At 40.7% G+C, this 22961-nt stretch overlaps 1 protein-coding gene across 3 annotated transcripts in view; it reads right to left on the minus strand.

Moving 5' to 3' along the window:
- Positions 1 to 22961, minus strand: part of MAP3K7CL (MAP3K7 C-terminal like) — a 38527-nt gene that overhangs the window by 12538 nt on the left and 3028 nt on the right. For all 3 annotated transcript variants that reach the window (XM_032865461.1, XM_032865462.1, XM_032865459.1), the window contains one exon: positions 10195 to 10256. In XM_032865461.1, coding sequence (XP_032721352.1) covers positions 10195 to 10256 — 62 coding nt within the window. The remainder of the gene's footprint in view (positions 1 to 10194; positions 10257 to 22961) is intronic.

Raw genomic sequence — 22961 nt, forward strand, 5'->3', positions numbered from 1 at the left:
TCCCCAGAAATCTTAAACTCTGCGAAATATTTCAGTGGTCTGCTTTAATTATCCCCTGCTTTCTATACCTGTAGCCCAGAGGCATAGTCTCATCTTGGAGAATGGAGTAGCCCTACGAGAAAGGCTCTCTTCTGAGAAATGCAGACAAACTGAAGAAATGTTGCTGGGCTGGAAATAAAGGATTAGCAAACCCCATGAAAGACCCAAACCTCAAGTGAAACAATGCTTGTCACATGTGAGGCCAAAGAGAATGTGGATTTTTGTCTTTTTTTCTCTCTCATCCACAAGGAAAACAAAGGCCAGGAGGGAAAGCCTTTAAACACTTAACATGTGGAAATCCTACTCCTTTCCAGAAGTTATTTTTTAAAGAACTAGCTTTCCTTGAGTTTGTAATTCTAATTTTTACTTCGGAACACATTATTAAAAACATTACCTTAAGAAACACTAGCTAATAGTCTTTTAAAGAGTGTTTTAATCACCCTAGTCAATAATTCACAGAAAATGGCATATACCTCTCAGAAATAACAATTTCATTATTGAGTGGGCTCTCTGGTTGAATCCTTTTCTTGTTATAGTCTATATATCTAAGTATGTGTCTGACTAAGTCATATTTTCACTAATTTTATATTCAGAAATTAGGAAGTGATGCATTTCTTCCTGCTTTCTCCTCTCTTTATATTCTTTGAGGACAAAGATTTCTTCAGGTATTGTATTCAGCAACCCCACGAGGATGTAATAGAAATTCTATGAAGTTCTATAAAATCCTATAAAGTCTGATCAACAGATAAGATGACCCCTCTTATTTATCATGAGGCCTCTGACTAGAGGTCTTCTAAAGGAAATAAAATTTGAAATAAATTTGCATGGAATTTACCTCCATGTGGTACATTTCATATCCAAATTCATGGAAAATCTAATAATAGTTGCATTATGGAGAATCTTTCCCTTCTGCCCCATGAACACATTTACAACATGAACTCAGCCTGTTGGAACACTATCATCTCTCTTTATAGAAATAAATTGAAAAGTACTGCCCAGTAATATTACAGTATAATGCACCCCATGAAACAAAGCTCTTGCCAAAGGAATTCAGAACTCCTGGCTCCTCTGGTCTATGTCCTAGAAATCACCACCCCCTCATCAATTCTCACCTATTACCCTGGCAGATTACCAGGTATAACAGTAAGGAGAATGAAAACAATTTACTCCGGGCACCCTAGCCAAGTTGCTATTAAATCATCTGTGTCCTCCGTCCTCACTTGAAGGCCATAAGACTCTTTGCATCCTATTTCCTGTCCTTACAAACATCACGTAGACTATATTCAGCTCATTCCGTAACTTGCTAATACTTGTAGGTCCCTGAGTCACAAAATCAGCATAGTCACCTATGTGACAGCCAAAAGATTCTAGGATTCTGTGCAAAGGGTTCATGTCCTTAAGAGGAAATAAATGAATGTAGCCATGTACAGGAAGAAATGCCCTTGGCTGCTATGATCAAGAGGGAAAACTGAAAGTTACATATACGTGTGTCTGTGTGTGAACATACAACACTATGTCATAAAGTTATATAAATAATTTTCTTAAGTTCACATATATAATTCTCTTAAGAAGAGAATATACATTTACATATATAATTTTCTGAAGAACAGAGTGGTCTTTTCCCCCCTTAGCTTTCTACTTTGCAATCCTTTTTACTAGTGGGAATTTTTTTTGTCTGTTCTGATTTACTGACACTTCTTAATTGTGGGAAATTTGAAGATATTACATATAGGTAGTGTGATCGTGCTGCTAAGGGTACATGAGGATAAGGAGACTTTCAGAATAGATTCAGTATCCTCATATGCTCTTAGCAGGATGATCATGCTACTTACACAGAACACTATTTTCAACATTTCCCACAATTAAAAAGTAGTGCCAATTTAAAAAGGAAAAGCCAAAAATACTTAGTGTTCAGTATCTCAGGGAATAAAAGAATGCCAGGTGTCACTTCAAGCCTCCAGCTCCCACAAGCTCTGTCTTCACCCAACCTGGCATGTAACTCAGCACCACTTTCAGTTCTCTCAATTTGTATGAAAGCATTAAAGCGCAATAGAGTCGGTTTTCTTAAGCAAGGAAGGAAGTTACATTGCATAGCCCACCACAACATTGTAAAGTCATTTCATTAGATGCCGGGGGCTGGGAGAGAAGTAGGGGACATGAGGAGCTATTTAACGGGTATAGAGTTTCAGTTTTCCAAGATGAAAATGTTCTGGAAGTTAGTTGTACAATAATGTGAATAGACTTAACATTACTCAACTGTACACTTAAAAATCACCAAGAAAATGTGTTATGTGTTTCCACCACAAATTTAAAAAGTTAATGCAAAAAAAGAAAATTATCTTTAGAGCTTTCTGCTATCCCTACTCATCTTCTTTTTTTTTTTTTAAGATATTATTTATTTATTTGACAGAATGAGAGAGATCACAAGTAGGCAGAGAGATGGGGGAAAGCAGGTTCACTGCCGAGCAGAGAGCCTGATGCGGGGCTCAATCCCAGGACCGTAAGATCATGCCCGGAGCTGAAGGCAGAGGCTTAACCCACTGAGCCACCCAGGTGCCCCCCCACTCATTTTCTAAGAATTGCTGCAAAGATTCACTTTTAAGAATTGTGGCAAGGATTCGCTATCTGAGGCTCACTTCATATGCAACCTAATGCTCCCTCCTTCCCAAATTTCTCCCCAGGGAACTTAAAGTTTCTCATCCCTTTATGTCTACAGTCATTCACCACAAACCCTAAATGTCATTAGACAAAACAAAGTACCCCTGGTAGCAGGATGCACTGTCGTTGGAAGGCATTTGATGTTTATCCCAGTCAAAGAAACTCCTCAGAGCATTGTTAAAATACATATGGTTCCCATCCCAACACGAATTCTGATGAAGAGTATTAAGATATTTAGGTTTAGGGGAGCCTGGGTCACAAGTAGGCAGAGAGACAGGCAGAGAGAGAGGAAGGGAAGTAGGCTCCCTGCTGAGCAGAGAGCCCGATGTGGGGTCCGATGCCAGGACCCTATCCCAGGACCCTGGGATCACCACCCGAGCCGCAGGCAGAGGTCCCAACCCACTGAGCCACCCAGGCGCCCCTCTATTAGTTTCTTGGAATAAAAATTAACTCATATTTTTGCTTTAATGCTCATTGCTTCATTTCGACTATTCCATCCGAGAGGCTTTCGTAGTCGTCATTCGCTGGGAACAAGCAAAGAATAAATAAACTCTTCATGTTGACAGTGAATTTCTTTTCACATTAGGAGAAAATATTTTTCCTTATTTTATCCATAATTACTACCTCCTCCCACACTCTGGATACATTTCTCCCACACTCCTGCCTAAAGGATGAACTACTGCATCCCAAAGACAAGGAGTCCAAAGATACTTGATTGGAAAGTGAAAAGGTAAAGGTATTCTTCATGCACTAGAGCACATGTCCTGTGGAATCGCAGAAACGACCCTTCATACTCTCTTAATGCTTTGGTATCTAGCCTAATCACAATACAGCAGTTCTAAGAAGGTTAAATCAAGATATTCTCCTAATAACAACTCAAGCCAACTTTGAGGCACATTTTTCCAAGACCCAGATTGAGGTTGGAATGAGGTCAGAGCCCAGGAGGGGGCACTTGCTCCACACTCACCCCCTATCCTCCTCTCCACCCCATCCCACAGGTGCCTGAGGATGGAACTTGTAAGGGCTTTAAATTACACACGCAGTGAGTGAATCGCTATTACCCCTGGTATCCACCCAATCAACAGGACAGATTTAACAAGATGAAGTAAGAGAGAAACCGCAGGCTCCTCTTCCAAGAATGCTGGCTTGAGCCACACCATCCCATCTCTGCTCTCTGCCTGGGAGTTTATAGCAAGCTCCTCCTGAAATGGACTCCCGTCCTCTAGAAAGTGCCCCGTGGGAAAGAATCAAGCCAAGCATCTCTCTGCAAGGGGCAAAGCCAACTTGAGTGCTTCCGTTTTCTACTTGGCTTCTTCAAATACTACTGGCCCCATCTACTTCAAAAAATGTAAGAATTTGATTTTCCTCTCCCAGCTTCCCACACAGAAGATTATATTTAGGAAGCTAAATATTCTACAGTTGCTGAGCAGACTTTTTATTTGTTCCTTGAATCTCAGTGTTATCTTTATTTGGGGGGGTGGGGGGTGGAGGTATCTGGTTTGAATTTATGTTGCATTTTAATGTCCCCAAATGAAAAGGTTCAATTTGTTAAAACTAAAAGGAAAAAAACATCATCAGGACTAATCACAATATTTGAAAACTCTGTTATCTTAGAATTTAAAACACTTCTGAAAATATTTTAAGAATTGGCACTTCTATAGTATCTACCTGATGGCCAGAGTCAACACTAGTCATTGTACCACATATCTTCTATAGAATTGAAATGAAGGATATTTAAGTCATTTTTATTAATGTAAGCAATATTAAAAGGAGAGATTACTCAAGAGTGTCTCATTTTTATTAATGTAAGCAATATTAAAAGGAAAGATTACTCAAGAGTGTCTCTTTCCAATAAAGCATCTTATTGGATGGCTATTAGGCTTCTCAAAATAAGCAAATAAATAAATAAATAAATAAAAGTAAGATACCATAGTAAAGCTCCAAGGTATCTGGCTATATTTTCCATGTGGTCACAGCAGCCAATGAATGATAAAATACTTTTCAACATGTGTATAAGGAAGAAAATGCAGACATTTTCAGTGTTTTCTATGGAATTATTTCCTAATTGTGTTTCCAGATGGATGTTCAAGACCAGCATACAGAATTCCAGAATACTAAGACTTCCCCATTTGTTATCATTTTCCTTTCCAAGATATCAAGCAATACCCTGACAATAAGACCTGAAAGAAATTTCTGGAGAGACTGCTTGGATAATAAGATATTACAGCACACAACTGAAGCTAAGAAATTGTTTATTTGTGGAGGTGACATCAGTTTCTGGACTTACTAGACTCTGTCTGAGAAAAGGCAAGTTCAGTGTGTACCACAGAGACACCTGTCACTGTCTTCTCAGATTAGATGAGAGGACATTAGGAAGCATTGAAGCTATTGCTCAATTTGGCTTAAAAAATAAAGCCATATTGTTTTCAAAGTATCTTAGCTTAATGAAAAGAAGAGAGCATCAGAACCTGTATCCCTAACTCAAATATCCAAAGAGATGCTTCTCTTGTCAGTTTACACATACAAAAATAAATTACTAGTTCTTAAATACTTCATTTAAAAAAAAAAGATTTCACTAAAGAAGGAAATTAACACGAAGTGAGTGATTATTTTGCCAAGCACTGTGCTAGATCTACTCATTACCACATTTAATTCTCACAACAGTGTGAGATCAATATTGTCTCCATTTTGCAGTTCAGAAAAGTGAGGCTTAGAAGAAGTAAATAATATGCCCCAAATCATGAAAATGGTACGTAGCTGAGATCCAAATTCAGGGCAATCTAATGCCACTGTCCCTATTCCAGCCATTATAATTCCCCATTAAGGAAGTTTGTTACAATTTACTTGTTACCATATTCTCTACCTGATTATGAAAGCATATTCTTCACTGCAGTGCAATTAAGACCAGATTACAGCCCAACTTTGGATCATCTATAGGTCAAACAACGATCTCCAAAACACAACAATACGGTTAGATTTTAAAACAAACATGATGCCAACTCAGACCATCCTTCAGAACAAAGAGAGAGGTTGAGCATACCCTTGTTTTCCAATAGAAGGAAACTGGAGCCTAAAGAAAAAATAGTGATTTTTAATCATTCTTAGAAGTGGACATAGAATTGAGCCTCCTTTCTTTGGACTTTGTGTGCTAAACCAGCTCTACCCAACTACTGCCTCTAATAGCCAGAGAGAATTTAGAAACCAAGTTCTAGGAAAGGAATCTACATAAAATAGAATCAACCTACCCATTGCCCCCTAGCTGAGGCCTAAGGTCCACAAACAAACATTAGAAAGAGATGCTCCTTTTAACACCTACCTTACCCCAAAGTCTCTTGCCCAACCTTATGCTTTAATAGAGACATCAAGAGAAATGTTTGTCACGGCTATTCTTGCATAGGGCTTTTTTTGGCTTCTGTGAAAATAGAAGCACCATGAATTACATGCTCCAACATGTCCACATTCTTGGCAAAGCAACAGAAAAATCTAGGGGGTCAAACTGGTAAGAGAGTGTCTACCAAATAGCTACTTTATAGCTCCATTTTATAAACAACACAAGAATGTGTAAGAGATATCAGAAAGTCAGAACCGACTTGACAACGTTGTCCTATAACCACATTATGGCAACCTCACAAACCAGAAACAAACAAATAAAAAAAAAACCCTCTACTTATCAAAGTAATTTAAGCAGTCCACAGGTTTCCTAAAAGCTATAAGGGAAAGAAAGCTACCAAGATGCAGAATTCCAGGTCGAGTCGGAAATAGCAAATTTACTCAGATCAAAATCTGACCTCAGGGTTCTCATCTCTAAAGTGGAGACATAATAGTTTACACGATTATGGTGAGGCTCACATGAGATTATCTGTGGGGAAACATCACTTGCCTAGCGACACTCCGTATGCACGGTGGGATTTAAATTTGAGGCTATGCAGAGAATAGCGCTGGCAGTAATCACCTGGCATCATTCATTTTTCATTTGGCAAGTTTTGAAGGCTCCTGTAGAGATAATGAAGACTCAGTTTATCCTCGAGCAAATAGTGACAACCACAAGGCACTTCCTCTGCCTTTGTAACCTGACTTTTATTCTTCCATAGAGGATTATGATGGTCGGTAAAATTCCAAGAGCCATCACTGTGTGATGAAAGCACATGACACTGACTGTGAAGATGGTCTGTTCCACAGAATGGATTGCTCCTTTCCTACATAAAGCATTTTCATTGCTTTCAATACAGAGACTTCCTGCTGCAGAATGCCTTAAATTTATACGCTTATGCAAAGCATGGAGAGAAGAATCTGGTTTTGGATGTGATTTTTTTGTCTTAGCTCTCCCCCCTCTCAATTCCCACCATTTTGTTTTCAAGTCATTCATGTCCTGGAGTATAGAATAAAGGTAGCAGCTTACCACCCCAGGCAAAGGGGACCCTAACCAAATGGTTACGACATGGACAACTGGCAAATGTTTATAGCAAACTCAATCATATCCTTCACCCAACAAACAAGCACTTACTTAAATGATTTTAGGTGTGAAGCTGGAATTGTTCCCTCTATTCATGAAGATGTAAAACAATACCATATTTTAAGGGTAGGGAATCGGGGATCAAAACCCATGAGTCAGAAAGTAGCATCTCAACTGCTTATCTTGTTAAGGATCAATGAAGATGAAATAGTCTCATTGGATTAAAATAACTAAATAGACCTAATTTCATATATATATATATATATATATATATTAATTAAATGGAATTAAAACCATAAAATCCAAATGGATCTTAAGATGCTCTAACAGAAAAATTGTCTAGAGAATTGCCAAGGGCGCTATGAATATCCTTTAAAGAATGATCTGTGAAACAGGGAAGACCATCAATGTTCCCAAAGGAAAAAAAAATTTTTTTTTGTCAATACAAAAAAAGTAGAATTAATGGGGCGCCTGGATGACTCAGTTAAGTGTCTGCCTTTGGCTCAGGTCATGATCCCAGGGTCCTGGGATCCGGCTCCCTGCTCAGCGGGAAGCCTGTTTCTCCCCCTCCCACTCCTGCTGTTTGTTTTCCCTCTTTTACTGTGACTCTCTCTATCAAATAAACAAATAAAATCTTTAAAAAAAAAAAGTAGAATTAATGATCATTGTTGTTGGAGACCAGACCCTGAACGTGTTTTTATTGTTTTATTTCCAAAACATGTATACTCGTTATTTTCACCTAGCTGCCATAATAATTAATGAAATAACCTTGAGGCAACAATAAATTAAAGAAGAAGAAAAAAACTGGGACTTGGAGGAGAAATAGCTCGTTTTATGTTATAATCCCAACTATACCACTAGTAGCACGTGCACAGCCGTTTTGTGAGAACAGAATCAAAGTGGGGGAAGTTGTGTGTATAGAACACGCCAGGCAGCAAAGCCGACTGAGAGCTGAATGGTTCTCCATGGAGAGAAAAAGTGATATTGGAACGATGTTAGCTATCAGAAACTAGGGGAGCTGGGTTGAAGACCCTGCGTGGGGACCAGGAGAAGGAGGAGATAAGATGGCTGATAGCCGCAGAAGAAATCTTCAGGGAGAACAGCTCTGTCCTTTGACAGCTGTGTGGTGATCAGCATAACCCTCCCACCTCTGGCGCTGTCCAGTAATCTCTGCATAACGGATCCCGGTCTGTTCAGTGGGCTTTCTGTTGGAGGGCTGTGACAATGCCCAGGACCATGGCAGATGTAAGAAAGAGGACTCTCCTCCAAGCAGTCTAGTCACACTCGAGTCTTGCTGGGTTGATTTTTTTTTTCTTTTTTTTTTTTTTTCGTAAGAGACCATTCCAGTACTGGAACACAGGCTCTTCTGATCTGACCTGGCGACTACTAGGTTTTTAACCAGGTGCACTGAGTACTGAAATCAGAACTGGAACCCATCAAAAAGGACATTGTTTGGGTTGCACAAGGGCTCATTCTTGGTTCTTCCCACCTCAGTCGAGGCCTGTTCAGGACTGGGGGTCACGAATGTGAATGATATCAGGATACCAGTCACACCTGTAAATGGGAAAAGCTGTGGGGTCTAAGACAACAGGGGACATCAGGCCTGATAGGAAATAGAAGAGGCAGATCCCTCCTAAAGGCTTTCAAAATCCATACTTAGAGAAAAAAAAAAAAAAAGTAGTGACTAAGTAAATATCTGTGTGCCAGATTCAAGACCCCTATTAGGTTTGTCTAAGTGTGACTGCAAAGTGAGGTACTCAAGAGCACGTCTGACCCACGGCCAATATCCACGTCTTCCAGGCAGAGCCTCTTCCTAAAGTCATCTTTGCCTGGAATCACCATATCATCTAAAGAAAACTGAAATGTCATAAGTCAGCTCCTTTCAAAGGATTCTGGTGTACTAAAATGGGATCTCTTTGATAGAGCGTCTGTAAACTATCTGTAAATACACAAATTAGTTTTTCTATGGACCAAAACCACACAGTATTCAGAATGTTTAACTTAAAATAATTATATTCTACTGAAAGTTGTCAGAGGACGGGGGAGGGGTTGGGGGTGGAGGAGAGAAAAGAAGATTTTTCTGAAGCCTCCTCTCCACCCCCCACCATCCATCCATGACAAGTCACCTCCACACAGTTTGCCCCTAAATCACTAATTCAAAATGGGCAACCAGCGCAATGGTACAGAGACATTCTCAGCGAAAGAAGGCAGGGACCAACCCTGTTCCCAGGCTCCAGAACTACTGAAAAGTTGGTGCTTGCCTATTGGGTATTTACCTCAAATATACAGATGTAGTGAACAGAAGGGCCATCTGTACCCCAATGTTCATAGCAGCAATGACCACAGTCGCCAAACTGTGGAAAGAACCAAGATGCCCTTCAACGGACGAATGGATAAGGAAGATATGGTCCATATATACTACGGAGTATTATGCCTCCATCAGAAAGGATGAATACCCAACTTTTGTATCAACATGGATGGGACTGGAGGAGATTATGCTGAGTGAAATAAGTCAAGCAGAGCAAGTCAATTATCATATGGTTTCACTTACTTGTGGAGCATAAGGAATAACACGGAGGACATGGGGAGATGGAGAGGAGAAGTGAGTTGGGGGAAACTGGAGGGGGAGACGAACCATGAGAGATTGTGGACTCTGAGAAACAATCTGAGGGTGTTGGAGGGGAACGAGGTGAGGGGTTGGGTGAGCTGCTGGTGGGTATTATGGAGGGCACGTACTGCATGGAGCATTGGTTGTGGTGCATACATAATGAATTCTGTTACACTGAAAAGAATTTTTTTAAAAAGTAGGTGCTTGCTTACACTATAAATTCTTGATATTCTGGTGCTATAGCCAGATACCCAGACAAGGAGGTTAAATGCGAGTTGCGTGACTTTGGAGTTCTAAAAGTAGAAGCCTGGATGACTTGACTTGAAAGCTCCCCGCTCTGTTTCCAAATCCGTCCTTTCTCAATGAGGCCACGTGTCCATTCACTACATCCGTGAAGCTAAGGAGGAAAAAGGAAAGACTCTCAATATATCCTTACCTGTAGCTGCTGGTCTAATTCTGGAAAGACCAGAGGAATGGCGTCTTCAGAAGGTGTATCATCTAAAATATGAAAATAAAAGGATTCTTCACTATAGAGCTCTTTCTCTCCTGGGGTGGGGGGGTGAGGGATCCCGTTCTCACCATCTTTAAACTTAGACAATTAAATCATCAATATATACTGCTTTAATTATTCTCATCACGTCAGGCGGGGCCACAGAGAATACCAAAAAAAAAAAAGAAAAGAAAGAAAGAAATCTTGTTCATTTTTGATACAAACAGAAGCCTGGAGAGCATAGATGGCCCGGCCAAAATTCTGCAAACAAATACCAGAATCCTCCACGGTTCAGTCTGGTGGCTCTACAATTGAGAAGCACTGCTTGTCCTTCAAAATTCTCACAGTAGCCAAAACCAGATTCCCTGGTATGCAAGAAAGTGCTTTAACAAGGCGCTAATGCGGTGACCAGAGCAACCTCAATGGGACAGAAGAATGTGTTAGTGAAAAATAGAAGTTTGACTCTGAGTGACTCCGAAGTTGGCAAGCTTTGATGTCCTCACCACAAACCACCACCACCAGGCAGCAACCCAGTCAGAGAGGTTCTTCCCTGGGCAGGAGGCAGCAGTCCCCACCTGAGGCCCCGTGCACTGCCTTGATGTGGGAGAGCGAAGAGAGCTGTGGGCACTCTGACCTCAACCGCCTTAAACTGATGACTGGCAACAGGCAGGTGTTGCTGGATCAAAAGACGTTCTCAGAGGCATCCAAGGAAACCTGAGAGGAGTTTGGCCTAAAATACTCAAATCACCCCCAAATGTCTTCAAGAACAAACTGTGACCCAGCTGCGCTACAAGAGGACAGCCCCTTGTCAGCAGAACCTCCTATGTCCAGGTGGACTCTGGCTCTGCCGGGCCATCCATTCCTGTCCCCTCCATGTTGGCAACACCTACCCCGAGATAGACAACTATGAGAATAAGACAAAAGACAAGCTAAAGAATCGTTTAAAAACCAAATCTCTGGGGTGCCTGGGTAGCTCAGTGGGTTAAGGCCTCTGCCTTCGGCTCGGGTCATGATCTCAGGGTCCTGGGATCGAGCCCCGAGTCAGGCTCTCTGCTCGGTGGGGAGCCTGCTTCCTCCTCTCTCTCTCTCTCTCTCTCTGCCTGCTTGTGATCTCTGTCAAATGAATAAATAAAATCTTTAAAAAAAAAATCTCTTTTACATTGTAACAAAAGAAAGTTCATGGCTTTTATGTTCTCACTATCATAACCCAATCTGTTTCTAAAACTGTGCTATTCTATTTGAACAAGAGCATATACTATGGGCTGTACCCAATGAAAAAACAAGTCTCCTCTCCCTACTCTCTGAGAGCAGAGTCCAGAATAAAACACAGCACGCAAGGAGCTCCTGGCTTCTAAGGCAGTAAGATTCTTTGAAGGCATCAAAGATAATTACCAGGAAGAGAATTCAAAGGAGGACAGTTTTTGCCTCTGCCAAACACCTCAAGGGTCACTGCAGTTAACAGCCTCTGGTATATTTTAGTCAAGAGTAGTATAAGAATACTCCCATTTAGGGTAGGAGAAGAATAAATGAAACAAGATGGGATTGGGAGGGAGACAAACCATAAGTGACTCTTAATCTCACAAAACAAACTGAGGGTTGCTGGGGGGAGGGGGTCTGGGAGAGGGGGGTGGGGTTATGGACATTGGGGAGGGTATGTGCTATGGTGAGTGCTGTGAAGTGTGTAAACCTGGCTATTCACAGACCTGTACCCCTGGGGATAAAAATATATTGTTTATAAAAAATTAAAAATTAAAAAAAAGAATACTCCCATTTAAAAGTGGCTTAAGACAATGATAATGCATCACCAAATTTGAATCCCCTTTTCCCTGTACTTATGCCAGACGACAGATGCCCGCAGGTTCACTAACACTGTTCTGCTTCACAGAGCATGTAGAAATGGAGAAATCTCCCCCAGGATCCTTGCTGCGGGCTGGAGGACTGCATCAAGAGGACACAAGGAGATCTAAGCCCCAGGCCCTCTGAGAGCTCACTTCCTACTCAGAATGACAACTTCTGCCAGATACTGTGGTTTTCAAGTCTATCCCTTCATCGGCAAAGAGCTGGACAAAAAGCAGAGATATTCACTTGCTGTTACTGACCCTATACAGGTAGCCTTTGTGATGAAACCTATCGTTTGTAAAACTGACTTGGGTCTAAGGCAGATTTAAATGCACTTCAATAAAATATCAGTAAGCCAGACATCATGATTATGTCAGTTCATTGACTTCAAGGCCAGAACAACTTGGCACAGGTAAATGGGAACATCTTATACGTTGGCACCCCAACCCTAATAATCGTAGATGAACAGGCACTCGTTAGAAGGAGAAACCACTTCTGTAAAGTACCAGAATAGATAGTGCCTTCCAGAATCCTAAAAGTCAGCCAGGAAGGGAGCTCAAGGCTTCCTGGGATTTAATCTACCTTGCTGTCTAGGAAGTCATACACCTTCCTGCTTAGTTATAAAAAAGAAGAAAGTTACTCAATTGCTTTACTAAAGTAAGTAGCCAACTCTGATAGGACCTGGAATTAATACAGTGCATTGTAGAAATCTAATCAAACCGTGGCACTTCTGTGTAAGCTGATAATTTTGACAAGGCTTAAGACTGGATTTCTTGAGTTTAAAAAAAAAAAAAAGTCTAACTCACTGACATAGAAACATGTAACAGATGTTGTAATAATGATGAGCAAAATAAAGATAAGACTTTGGTTAAAGAATGGTTCACGCTGGATTAATCCAAGCGGGAAACGGCAGCGGAAGTAAGAAAACCAAAGACAGATGTAAGGAGACGACCGAGTCTGGAAGCCAGGACTGCCTTTCACTGCCCAAGGCCATCTGGTTCAGCGGGCGTCCCTGCCCGCCAGAAATTTCAGGGCTTGTGAAGCTGCTTACAAAGCTGGTCTGAGTTGATGTGCGGTGTGTTTACTTTTAAACAGTGGCTGCCTTCTTTGACTGGTTTTAAAAATAGGCAAGTATTCTAAAAGCAGAATGATGAATCACAGGATTGGGCCAAAAGGAAAGAAGGAAGATGATTCAAGCAGACGAGTAGCACAGCTGTTCCGCCAACATTTGGCCAAATCGTGGTAAAACATTTTGACGGTGACATTGGATCGGCGTTCCTGATGGCAGTTGGGTTTGTTTTGAAAATTCAGAAGCACAAAGTGGATTGTACAGTAGGTATGCAAGAGACCCTCTCTCGGGCAAATTTGGCTTTTTTTTTTTTAAAGGAGAGCAGTTATAATATGACAAAATCAGAATGCAAGTACATTTTTATTGAAATATATTTATTTACCAAATAGTCATTGAATGCCTATGACGTACCAGGCAAGTAGTCAGGCTCTTGCTAAATTGGCAAATCACTTTATCATGTTTTTTAATATATTATTATTTTAAAGAGTAATTTATCAGCTTCATTATTCAAAATGACCCTGTGGGCTTTAATGGACCAAGCAAAGTGTATCCTACAGAATTTTTGAATATTGGAATATAAAGGAAATAATTTAAAGGTTTTGGGGGTTTTTTGTGGGGGTTTTTTTTTTTTTTTTTTTTTTTTTGGATAAGCAGATGTTTGCTGCCTGTTTTGCAAAACACAACATGACTAAGTCAATGGTACTTAAGATAGAACTTTCTTATTGTATCCCAACCATTAAGACATGCCATAGTACATTTTATGATGGGCTCGTCCCAGTATCTATGGAACAGCTGTTGAGTTGCTTTTGTGGTTATTCTGTTTCAGATTTCTTTAAATTGTCTTCTCTGTGTTTCTCCATGAATCAGATAAGTGGGAACCGCTGGGGCTGTAATCCAAACCCTCGATGTTATTTAGCAATGAGAGCTATGTGGTTAGAGTTTTCAGAGAATGCTGCAGTTGGACAGGGCTAAGCCATCATCCGGTCCAGGACTCAGTGAAGAGTAAAGGACAAGGGCCCCAACAAAGGAAAAGTCTCGTAAGATGTAAGGGTATTTCCCAGCCCAGGGTCTCCACTGTACTACTCCACTCTCCTTCACTTTCTGGTCCATTGGCTCCCGACATTTTTATATTTCACGACAGTGAGTTTTCCTCAAAACATTGGGAATCATGCCTTAGAGTGTCCAACTTTTTATTCAGCTGGTGAAGATGACTCAAAACACCTACCATGTGTCATTAGGATCTCTTTATGACAGAAAGAACATTTTAGCCCCCAAATCTTAAGACAAAGGTAATCAAAGAAGAGTGTCCATTATAAATTGATAAATTTAGCTTTACAGACAAAAGCAAACACACACCAAGAAAACCTCCCTGCCATGCCCTTGTTTCTTCTGTTGTACATCTAAGAAGTGAAAACTTCATCAAAGCCAGACCAGGTCTGTAAAGCAGCAGTTGAGAACCACTGTTCTGGGCAACATCTTGACTGGACTTTGGGATCCATTATCTCCCCCTTCCACTGGGCTCTGTGGGCAAATCCTTGGCAGGAAGTGTTTAGGTTTCCACACAGAGAAGACCTCAGGACAGAGACAAGCCATGCTCAGAGGACATGCCCCATCCCAATCCCCAACCAGAAACTCAAGAGGCAGCCCTGCCCAGAATCTACTCCATTTGACTGCCTTTTCTGTAGTCAGACCTGGCCCCATGAGCCTGCATCTACGAAGACTCAGAGAGACCTTCCCCCAGCTGGGCCCTGCTCCTGGTGTAATGCTCTAACAAGAGGACTTGAAATTCTTAGAGAGTAGCCGGTGGTTTTTGTACTGTGCCTCCACAAATTATGTAGCTATCCTGCCGGCTAGTGTCCTGGAGATCATCCTTCGGGGCACCAGGGACAGACTCACACTTAGGAGGCAGATGGTTTAGACAATGGCTACGGTGCCAAGGCTCATGCAGAAACGTCCCTGGAACTGTGAAGACTCCTAACCACTCGAGACACAGTGGATCAATACACATTCTGTAGGGCTCCGGTCAGGCACTTTTTAATATGGACAAGCAACATAATCTCTTCGAGACCTGGTTTCTCCTCCCCTTTCTCAAAAACTTATTAGTAAAGGAATACATATGTCAATTCATTCAGCCTAAAGCCTGATACCTAGGAAATAATCTGTAACAATAATGAATGTTTAATATAACTGAGCTTACTTTCCATTCCTTTTCAGCATAAACCCAACCAAAGGGGTAATGGGGGGCAAGGGACCTGCGTGTGGAGGTGTGCACATGAGAGTATGTGTATGATGGTGGGGGTTGAAAGTATTATTCCTCGTCTGAATAATACAGACAGGAGGCAGGGAGAGAATCACTGTTTCTGATTGCTTAGTTCTCCCCATGCTGGTTAAGAGAGATTTCCCTGGTGCAGCCACAACCTCAGGTCTCGTGGGTTTTCTCTCTTCATTTAAATCTGAATTTAGGAAGGGTTTCCCTTTAACTTCCTTATTAAAGCAAACACTTTCTGTATGAAATACTATTTTTAAAACTTCTAATTTATGCATGAAAGGTCTTTGAGAACTTTCATTTTAAATCTAAATCAAGATTCATATTTTATTTTTAGAAATAAGTGATCTAAGGTTCTCAACTCACATTACTAATATATCAGAAAAAAGTGCTTACTTCAGCAGCACATATACTAATATATCAAAAAAAAACTTTTTAAAAATGTCTGTATACCTTGGTTCTTGTTAGAACATCACGTCATTTTGAAACACATCAAAAGCTTTTTGAAATTTTGCTTCCTGCCTGTGAAACACTGGACATGTGAACCCTTCAATACACACTGGATTTTCAGGGCCCATCAAATTAAAAGTACAGACACGGATACGGATACAGGTATCAGTTTCGTATGACACCTAGCAGATTGCCAGTTCTTTATAATTAATAGTAATCATCATATCACCTCAACCAGTACCTACAAATAAAATCATACATTAAGGGATTCCTGGGTGGCTCAGTCAGTTAAGCATCTGCTTCCAGCTCAGGTTATGATCTTAGGACCCTACCACTGAGACCCTCATCAGGCTCCTTGTTCAGCAGGGAGTCTCCTTCCCCCTCTCCCTGCCACTCCTCCTGCTTGTGCACACTCTCTCTCTAACAAATAAATAAATAAAATCTTAAAAAAAAAAAAATCATACATCAAACAGACTGAATTTCTCCACACAGAGAGACCTGATTCAGTTTAAAGACAGGTTTTATGTTTCTTAGAAACATTCATCTAGCCACTATTATTGTAGCTATGAGTTTGTGAATCTTACCAGTTTATTCTTTTGTAAGAATATTTTTACTTATTTAGCTTACAACATATTTTCCCAGAAACATTTGCTTCAAAAAGAGCCAGTTGGAGAACTATTTATTTCACAACACACCACCAAATAAAACTTATCTCTACATTTCCTCTTTCCTGCTCTATAAAAATATAGCACAACTAACCTTTCTCTACCATTTCCCATGACTACTGAGAAAGCTCTTTGCTGTCATAAACAATCATGCTTCTCTCTCATTACATGGCCCCTACCTTCAAACGGGTAATCAAGCAAAATCAGCCGCAAGGACCCGGCTTTGAATCCCTTCCTACTACTTATTAACTGCTTGATTTGAGGTAAATTCCTTAACCAACGGTCCGCATCTGTGAAATGGGTATAATGACATCCTCCCACAGAGTTGCTGCCAGTCTAAATTGATAAGATGATATGAGCAAAAGCATCTAGGTACCCAAATAATGACTTCCCTTCTAGCCTTTGTGGCCTTAAGCAACAGATACAAATGGATAAATCCAGCTCTATCTCAAAGAAACTTCATCCATATCAGAATAACAAACTCAAAGTGGTTACAGATATTGTATTATTGATTTTATAGTATTTGATGATTATGTTTCTACTATGGTTCTCAACTCCATGCTTTGTAAAAGATGTAAATATAGGAGATCCCTGCCCCCTCAGCTCCCCCCCAGATGGACCTATGAGGGCTTTTGACTGCTTGTTGTCACAGAGTGCTAAAATAGCTTTGGAGGCAGGGTCAGAGTTAGGAAAGGTGACTTGAAAGAGCCCCAAACAGCTCCCTGAGCCCCTATTCTTCTAAACACCATCCTCACCCTTCACTGGCTGGTAAAATTCCAGGGGGAGCTTTAAACCTTGACTTCCTACCAATTCCCCTGTGGGTATTTAAAAATATATATATATACTTAGAGAGAGAGAGAGAGAGAGAGAGAGAAGAAAAGAAAAAAATAGCCCGAGAGTTTGTTTGTTTGTTTGTTTGTTTTTAAAGTAAACCTCAATATTCATTCACTTAATGCTCAGTGTGAATGAGGTTTTCCAGTCTTTCCAGAGAACAAGGATTGAGAGCATGGAGCAAAAGAAGACAGAAAACATTAGGGTCCTGAGGAGGGAGAGGGAAATAATTCCCAAAGCTACCAAAGGTAGAAAAAGTTGAAGGAAATCAATGATGACAAGAGACCTTTCACCTGCATCACGATTCTGTTGAGAACCAGTTGTGCACGTGCACACTCGACATTCACACAACGGCCAGTGAAATTAGATTCAAAGTTCACTACTTCAGCTGTTGGACACAATTCCCGCTGCAACACAAACACCCTGATATGTGAGGAGAATAGTAGTACTTCAAAGAGATATTGACAGAATGGGTCTTGGATTTTTTTTTAACTGTCATATGATTAATTCATGGCCAGATATGAAAAATTCTAATAGCCTGAAAGAATTTTTTTAAAAACAAAATGTTGAGGGGCGCCTGGGTGGCTCAGTGGGTTCTGCCTTCAGCTCAGGTCATGGTCCCAGGGTCCTGGGATCGAGCCCCACATCGGGCTCTCTGCTCAGCAGGGAGCCTGCTTCCTCCTCTCTCTCTCTCTGCCTGCTTGTGATCTCTGTCAAATAAATAAATAAAATCTTTTAAAAATAAACTAAAATAAAATAAAAACAAAATGTTGAAAGCTACCGGTTTGGGCTGATACTAGTATCCTTGACTCCTCCAAAAAAAAAAAAAAAAAAAAAAAAAAAACCTTAACAACAACAACAAAAAGAGCCCCAAAGCCAAGGTCTAAATTTACACGAGTGTAGCAGATTTAATAGCTTGACTGAAATAAAGGAAACTCAAGTAATGAACATGAAATCCTCATGTCTGTCCAACTCCAAATTCTCTCCAACTGGAGAAGAGCCAGTGATTCTCTAATAACCCAAGAGATGGGATTCATGTTTCTATTCTGCATATTTTCTATTGGGAAAACTAACTCCAGAAATATCCTAATTTAGAAAGTTAACTCTTTGGAATTCCCAGGTTAGAAGTAATGCCAATCATATCATTAGTTTATTAAAAAGAGTCATTGATGCCTTCAGGAACCGTTGTGAGCTAAGTGTTACTTAATGAAAGGTTCTGATGATGGGCTAGAAGTGGTGATTGTATTTTAAAGGGCTTTTTCTACAACACCCCCCCCCACTTCCCCCACTAAAAACTTGTTTACTGTATTTAAGCGCCTGGAGGTCCACAGTCTATCTGGAGTTTGTGGTGCATTCTGCTATCAATAGACCATGATCAACGCCCCATCCAGAGCCAGTCTGTCAACAAGTCCTTTCAACCCTCCCTTCATGATGTACTCTGAATTCAGTCATCCCATTCCATCGTCTGATCTAGGCACTCAGTACTTTGTCTCTGTACCGTTACAAAAAGCCTCTTCCGTGGCGCTTGGGTGGCTCAGTCGGTTGAGCGTCTGCCTTCGGCTCGGGTCATGATCCCAGTGTCCTGGGATTGAGCCCCGAGTCTGGCTCCCTGCTCAGTGGAAAGCCTGCTTCTCCCTCTCCTGCTCTTCTACCTGCTTGGGCTCACTCTCATTCTCTCTCTCTCTCACAAATAAATAAATAATAAAAAAAAAAAAAAAAGCCTCTTCCATTCTCTTATCTCTACCCATTCCAGACTATTCAACCAATCAAACATTTACCATTTTCATCCTATCACTCCCTTGCTCAAGAACTTTAGACATTCGATTTTTTTCGGATCAAATTCAAACCCTGTTGTTGAACTTTTAGGATTATATTAATCCTAGCCAATGGCTATATACACAGATATTCCAGGTAAAGCTCAAAGCAGGTTCATTTAATGATATGCCACTCTTCTACCCTCCAGACCTCTGCTCCAGCTGATGAGAATTTTACTATCTCATGAATATATCATGCTCTTCCTGACTTTTAGGTTTTGCTCAGGCTTTCTGTTTGGAAGGAAAAGGAAGAATTTTTGGAAGTTATATAGCCCATGGGGCTCCTGGGTGGCTCAGTGGGTAAAAGCCTCTGCCTCCAGCTCGGGTCATGATCTCAGGGTCCTGGGATCGAGCCCTGCATCGGGCTCTCTGCTCCACAGGGAGCCTGTTTCCTCCTCTCTCTGAGCCTGCCTCTCTGCCTACTTGTGATCTCTGTCAAAAAATAAATAAATAAATAGAAGTTATATAGCCCCCATTTTTTTACCTGGTACCCAGAGATGGCTCCTTTCCTACACTGCCTTTTAATACCCCACCCTTCTTCAAGAGCAGGTTGAATATCACATCTCCCAAGAGGTTGGTCAATCCACAGATTTTTTTCCCCCAACTCTCTTTATGAAACCTATGGGAGGGATCATGCCATACTTTACATTTGCACATCTCACTCACCTGTGGCAGAGTGCAAAAGCATAGAAACTAAGTTCAGCTAATTGATAAGAGGAGAGACGGGGTACCCCAAATCCACCAATTGCATAACCACTATCTAAATAATCTCAGGCCAGTTATACTATAATCTTCATCTTGACATTAAGTGGATGTGGAAGATGTAGGTGAGACATAAAACTGCTTAAGACATCTATATTTTCCTTAATAGTCCAGAACCGATCATCATAGGTACAAGGACCATTTGAGTCCTGAATCTGTGTCAAGCACTATGCTAAATGCTTTCCCTATATAGTGATATTTAATTGTTATAACCACTGTGTGAATTATCACTATATACATCTTGTGGGAAACTGAGGTTCAGCAAAATTGTGTGACTTGCCCAAGATCACACACATGGTGATAGAGATGGGTCTAGAAACCACGTCTCGGGGATTCCAAAGCCCTATATCCTTAACCTCTACGCCAAATCATGTCAGAAAAATATGCAAAAATAATTCTAAAATAACTAAAGGAATGAGCACTGTATTAGACTCATAAGAAATGAATAAATTTAATATTAACAGGCAAAAAGTTCTCTTTTCTCATGGACTCTGCATACCCCTCAATGATCAGTCCATAAATATGGAATTACTTCCCAAAATTCCATCTAGTTTCCCTATTTACCATGGGAATCTAGGATGTTTGCCTTTGTTTTCCCTCTAAATGTGTGCTCTAGAATGCGCTGGAATTCGAAAGGCATGCACAGTGTGCGTGATTGCAAGTGTTGCTCAGTGTGACACTCCACAGGCTCCTTACTCAAGAATTCAGAGGGAGTGTCTCCAAATATCTGTGAAGCATCTTTCTGTGCACTCACAACTTCACATGCATACAGAAATACAGATTGCTGGGACTCCATCTGTCCCTACTGTCCCAGAATATACAAGAGTAGGGCCTTGGAACATGTATTTTTGGTGAGTACTCTCAGGTCATTATTTTAAGAAAGGCTGAGAAACACAGAAACCCACTCCTGCCTTGGATTCTCGAGTTAGATGCCTTTTTAGAGATGTGAGGACATACAGATCACAGGGAGAAAAAATTTTTTTTAATTGTAACCATTTATTTATACATCTTCCCATGCATCTTTTTGTGGAGCTAGAGAGTAGGGATTACTTAAACAACAACCCCTTTTGGAAGCTCCCGTATCAATAAACATGAATTTTGAAAGTGGGCATTCTTGGGACATTTGAAAGACTGGGAAGAATCAATCTAAACTGACTGATTTAAAAAACAAAAATATACAAGAGCTTCTAGTCAGGAGCTGATACCATTCAAAGGATGGTGGCAAATTAATGACAAGCTGTGTATCTTGTATTTCAAGGAAGAATCTATGCAGCTCAAAGATCAAGATCCACCTCTCCATGGTTCTGTTTTGTACATAAATTAAATTATGTTAAAATAAAGATGAGGAGGGCGCCTGGGTAGCTCATACAGCTAAGCATCTGCCTTTGGCTCAAGTCATGATCCCAGAGTCCTGGGATCGAATCCTGCATCAGGATCCCTGCTCAGTGGGGAGTCTCCCTCCCTCTGATTCTCCCTCTGTTCCTCCCCCCCTGCTCATATACCTTCTCTCTCTCAAATAAATAAACAAAATCTTAATAAATAAATAAATACGACAAAGAAGAAACAGTACATGTATCTGTCTCACCCAAAATTATGATATAATAACACTGCTTGAAATAAATAACCTTTATGTACTGAAATTGTCTTTTTAAGACTGCTGATTATAACCAGACTTGTTCTGCTCACATGGCACACGATCACAAGGAAGTAAATTATACTTCTCTGTCCCTAGATTTGGGGGCTCGTATGTATCTGTCTTGAAAGCAAACCACTCAAGCATGAACTATTCCTCAAAATCTTACATTTATGAAATGCATGAAAGCAGGAGGGGTTCCTTTTTTTCTTTTTAGAGTAGTGATATAGAATAATAGAGTTCAGATTCATAAGTCTAGAGACCTACATTTAAATCATAATTCTATTACCTACTAACAGCGTGGTCTCTGGACCTCAAGCTCTGTGTCTGCAAATTGTCAATACTAATGTCTATATTACATGGTTATTTTTGTTAGTATTTACTTATTTATTTAAGTAATCTCTCTACCCAGTGTGAGGCTTGAACTTCGGACCCTGAGATCAAGAGTCACATGTCCTACCAACTGACCCAGCCAGGTGCCCCTACATTGCATGGTTATTTTGAAGATTTAAAATAATGCATATGTAATAATACATACATTTCCTAATACAAAAGAGAAATGCAATTAATGTTAGTCATCCTTTCCTTGTTGGGATGGGTGGTTTGCCTTTTGGGAGGATTTCCCTTTACCACTGCATTTCAAGGCAACCCCTGAGCAGAGATATAGGACAACAGCAGGCCATTGGGAAGAGGGTTGAAAGAACAGGTGACGGAGGGTCAAGGCTTCACCTCTTCTTTCTCTAGAACAAATCCTCTGCTGGGGTCTGCACAGTCCAGGAAAATGGAGGCAGATGTACCATCACCATAATCACTTGGTATTAGTGAAGCCTGAATTGGCTGGGTAATGTCAGACTTCACACAGCCCAGATCCTTATTCTGCATTATTTTGGGGATAAACTTGCTTCTTCTCAATTATTACTTCTTAAAATATTACCCCTCTAGGGGCAGCATACAAAGAAAAATAGATGACTGATCGACTGATAGATAGATAGGTAAATAGACTCGGTCCTCAAAAGTCCCAAGGTTGAAAGAGTAATGTTTGAGTGTGTGATATGGATTTTAACAGATGACAGACTGAGAGCCAAGGCTGATGCCAGTGAAAGAGATCCAAGCATTCCCTTCCTCGTGTCTGTGACCTCACACCACCTGAGGTCCCCATCATAGGTGGTGTAATTCAATATGTGTGTTAAGAGGTCACTGAAGGGAGTCATGACAAAGGGCTCTAAGTATGGCAGCCTCACCTCAGACCTTACTATTTCAAGAGGGTCTGCCTCACCTGTCCCATTCATCACTCTTGGCTGAAGTCTGTTTGTTCAGCCGGAAGTGTGGGAGCACCAGTGAGAAACCAGCATTTGGAACTCGGGCTCCAGGAAATGCTGCTGGA

The sequence above is a fragment of the Lontra canadensis genome, unplaced genomic scaffold, assembly GCF_010015895.1.
Source record: "Lontra canadensis isolate GAN:19392208 unplaced genomic scaffold, GSC_riverotter_1.0 scaffold29, whole genome shotgun sequence".
In the NCBI taxonomy this organism is placed as follows: Eukaryota; Metazoa; Chordata; class Mammalia; order Carnivora; family Mustelidae; genus Lontra; species Lontra canadensis.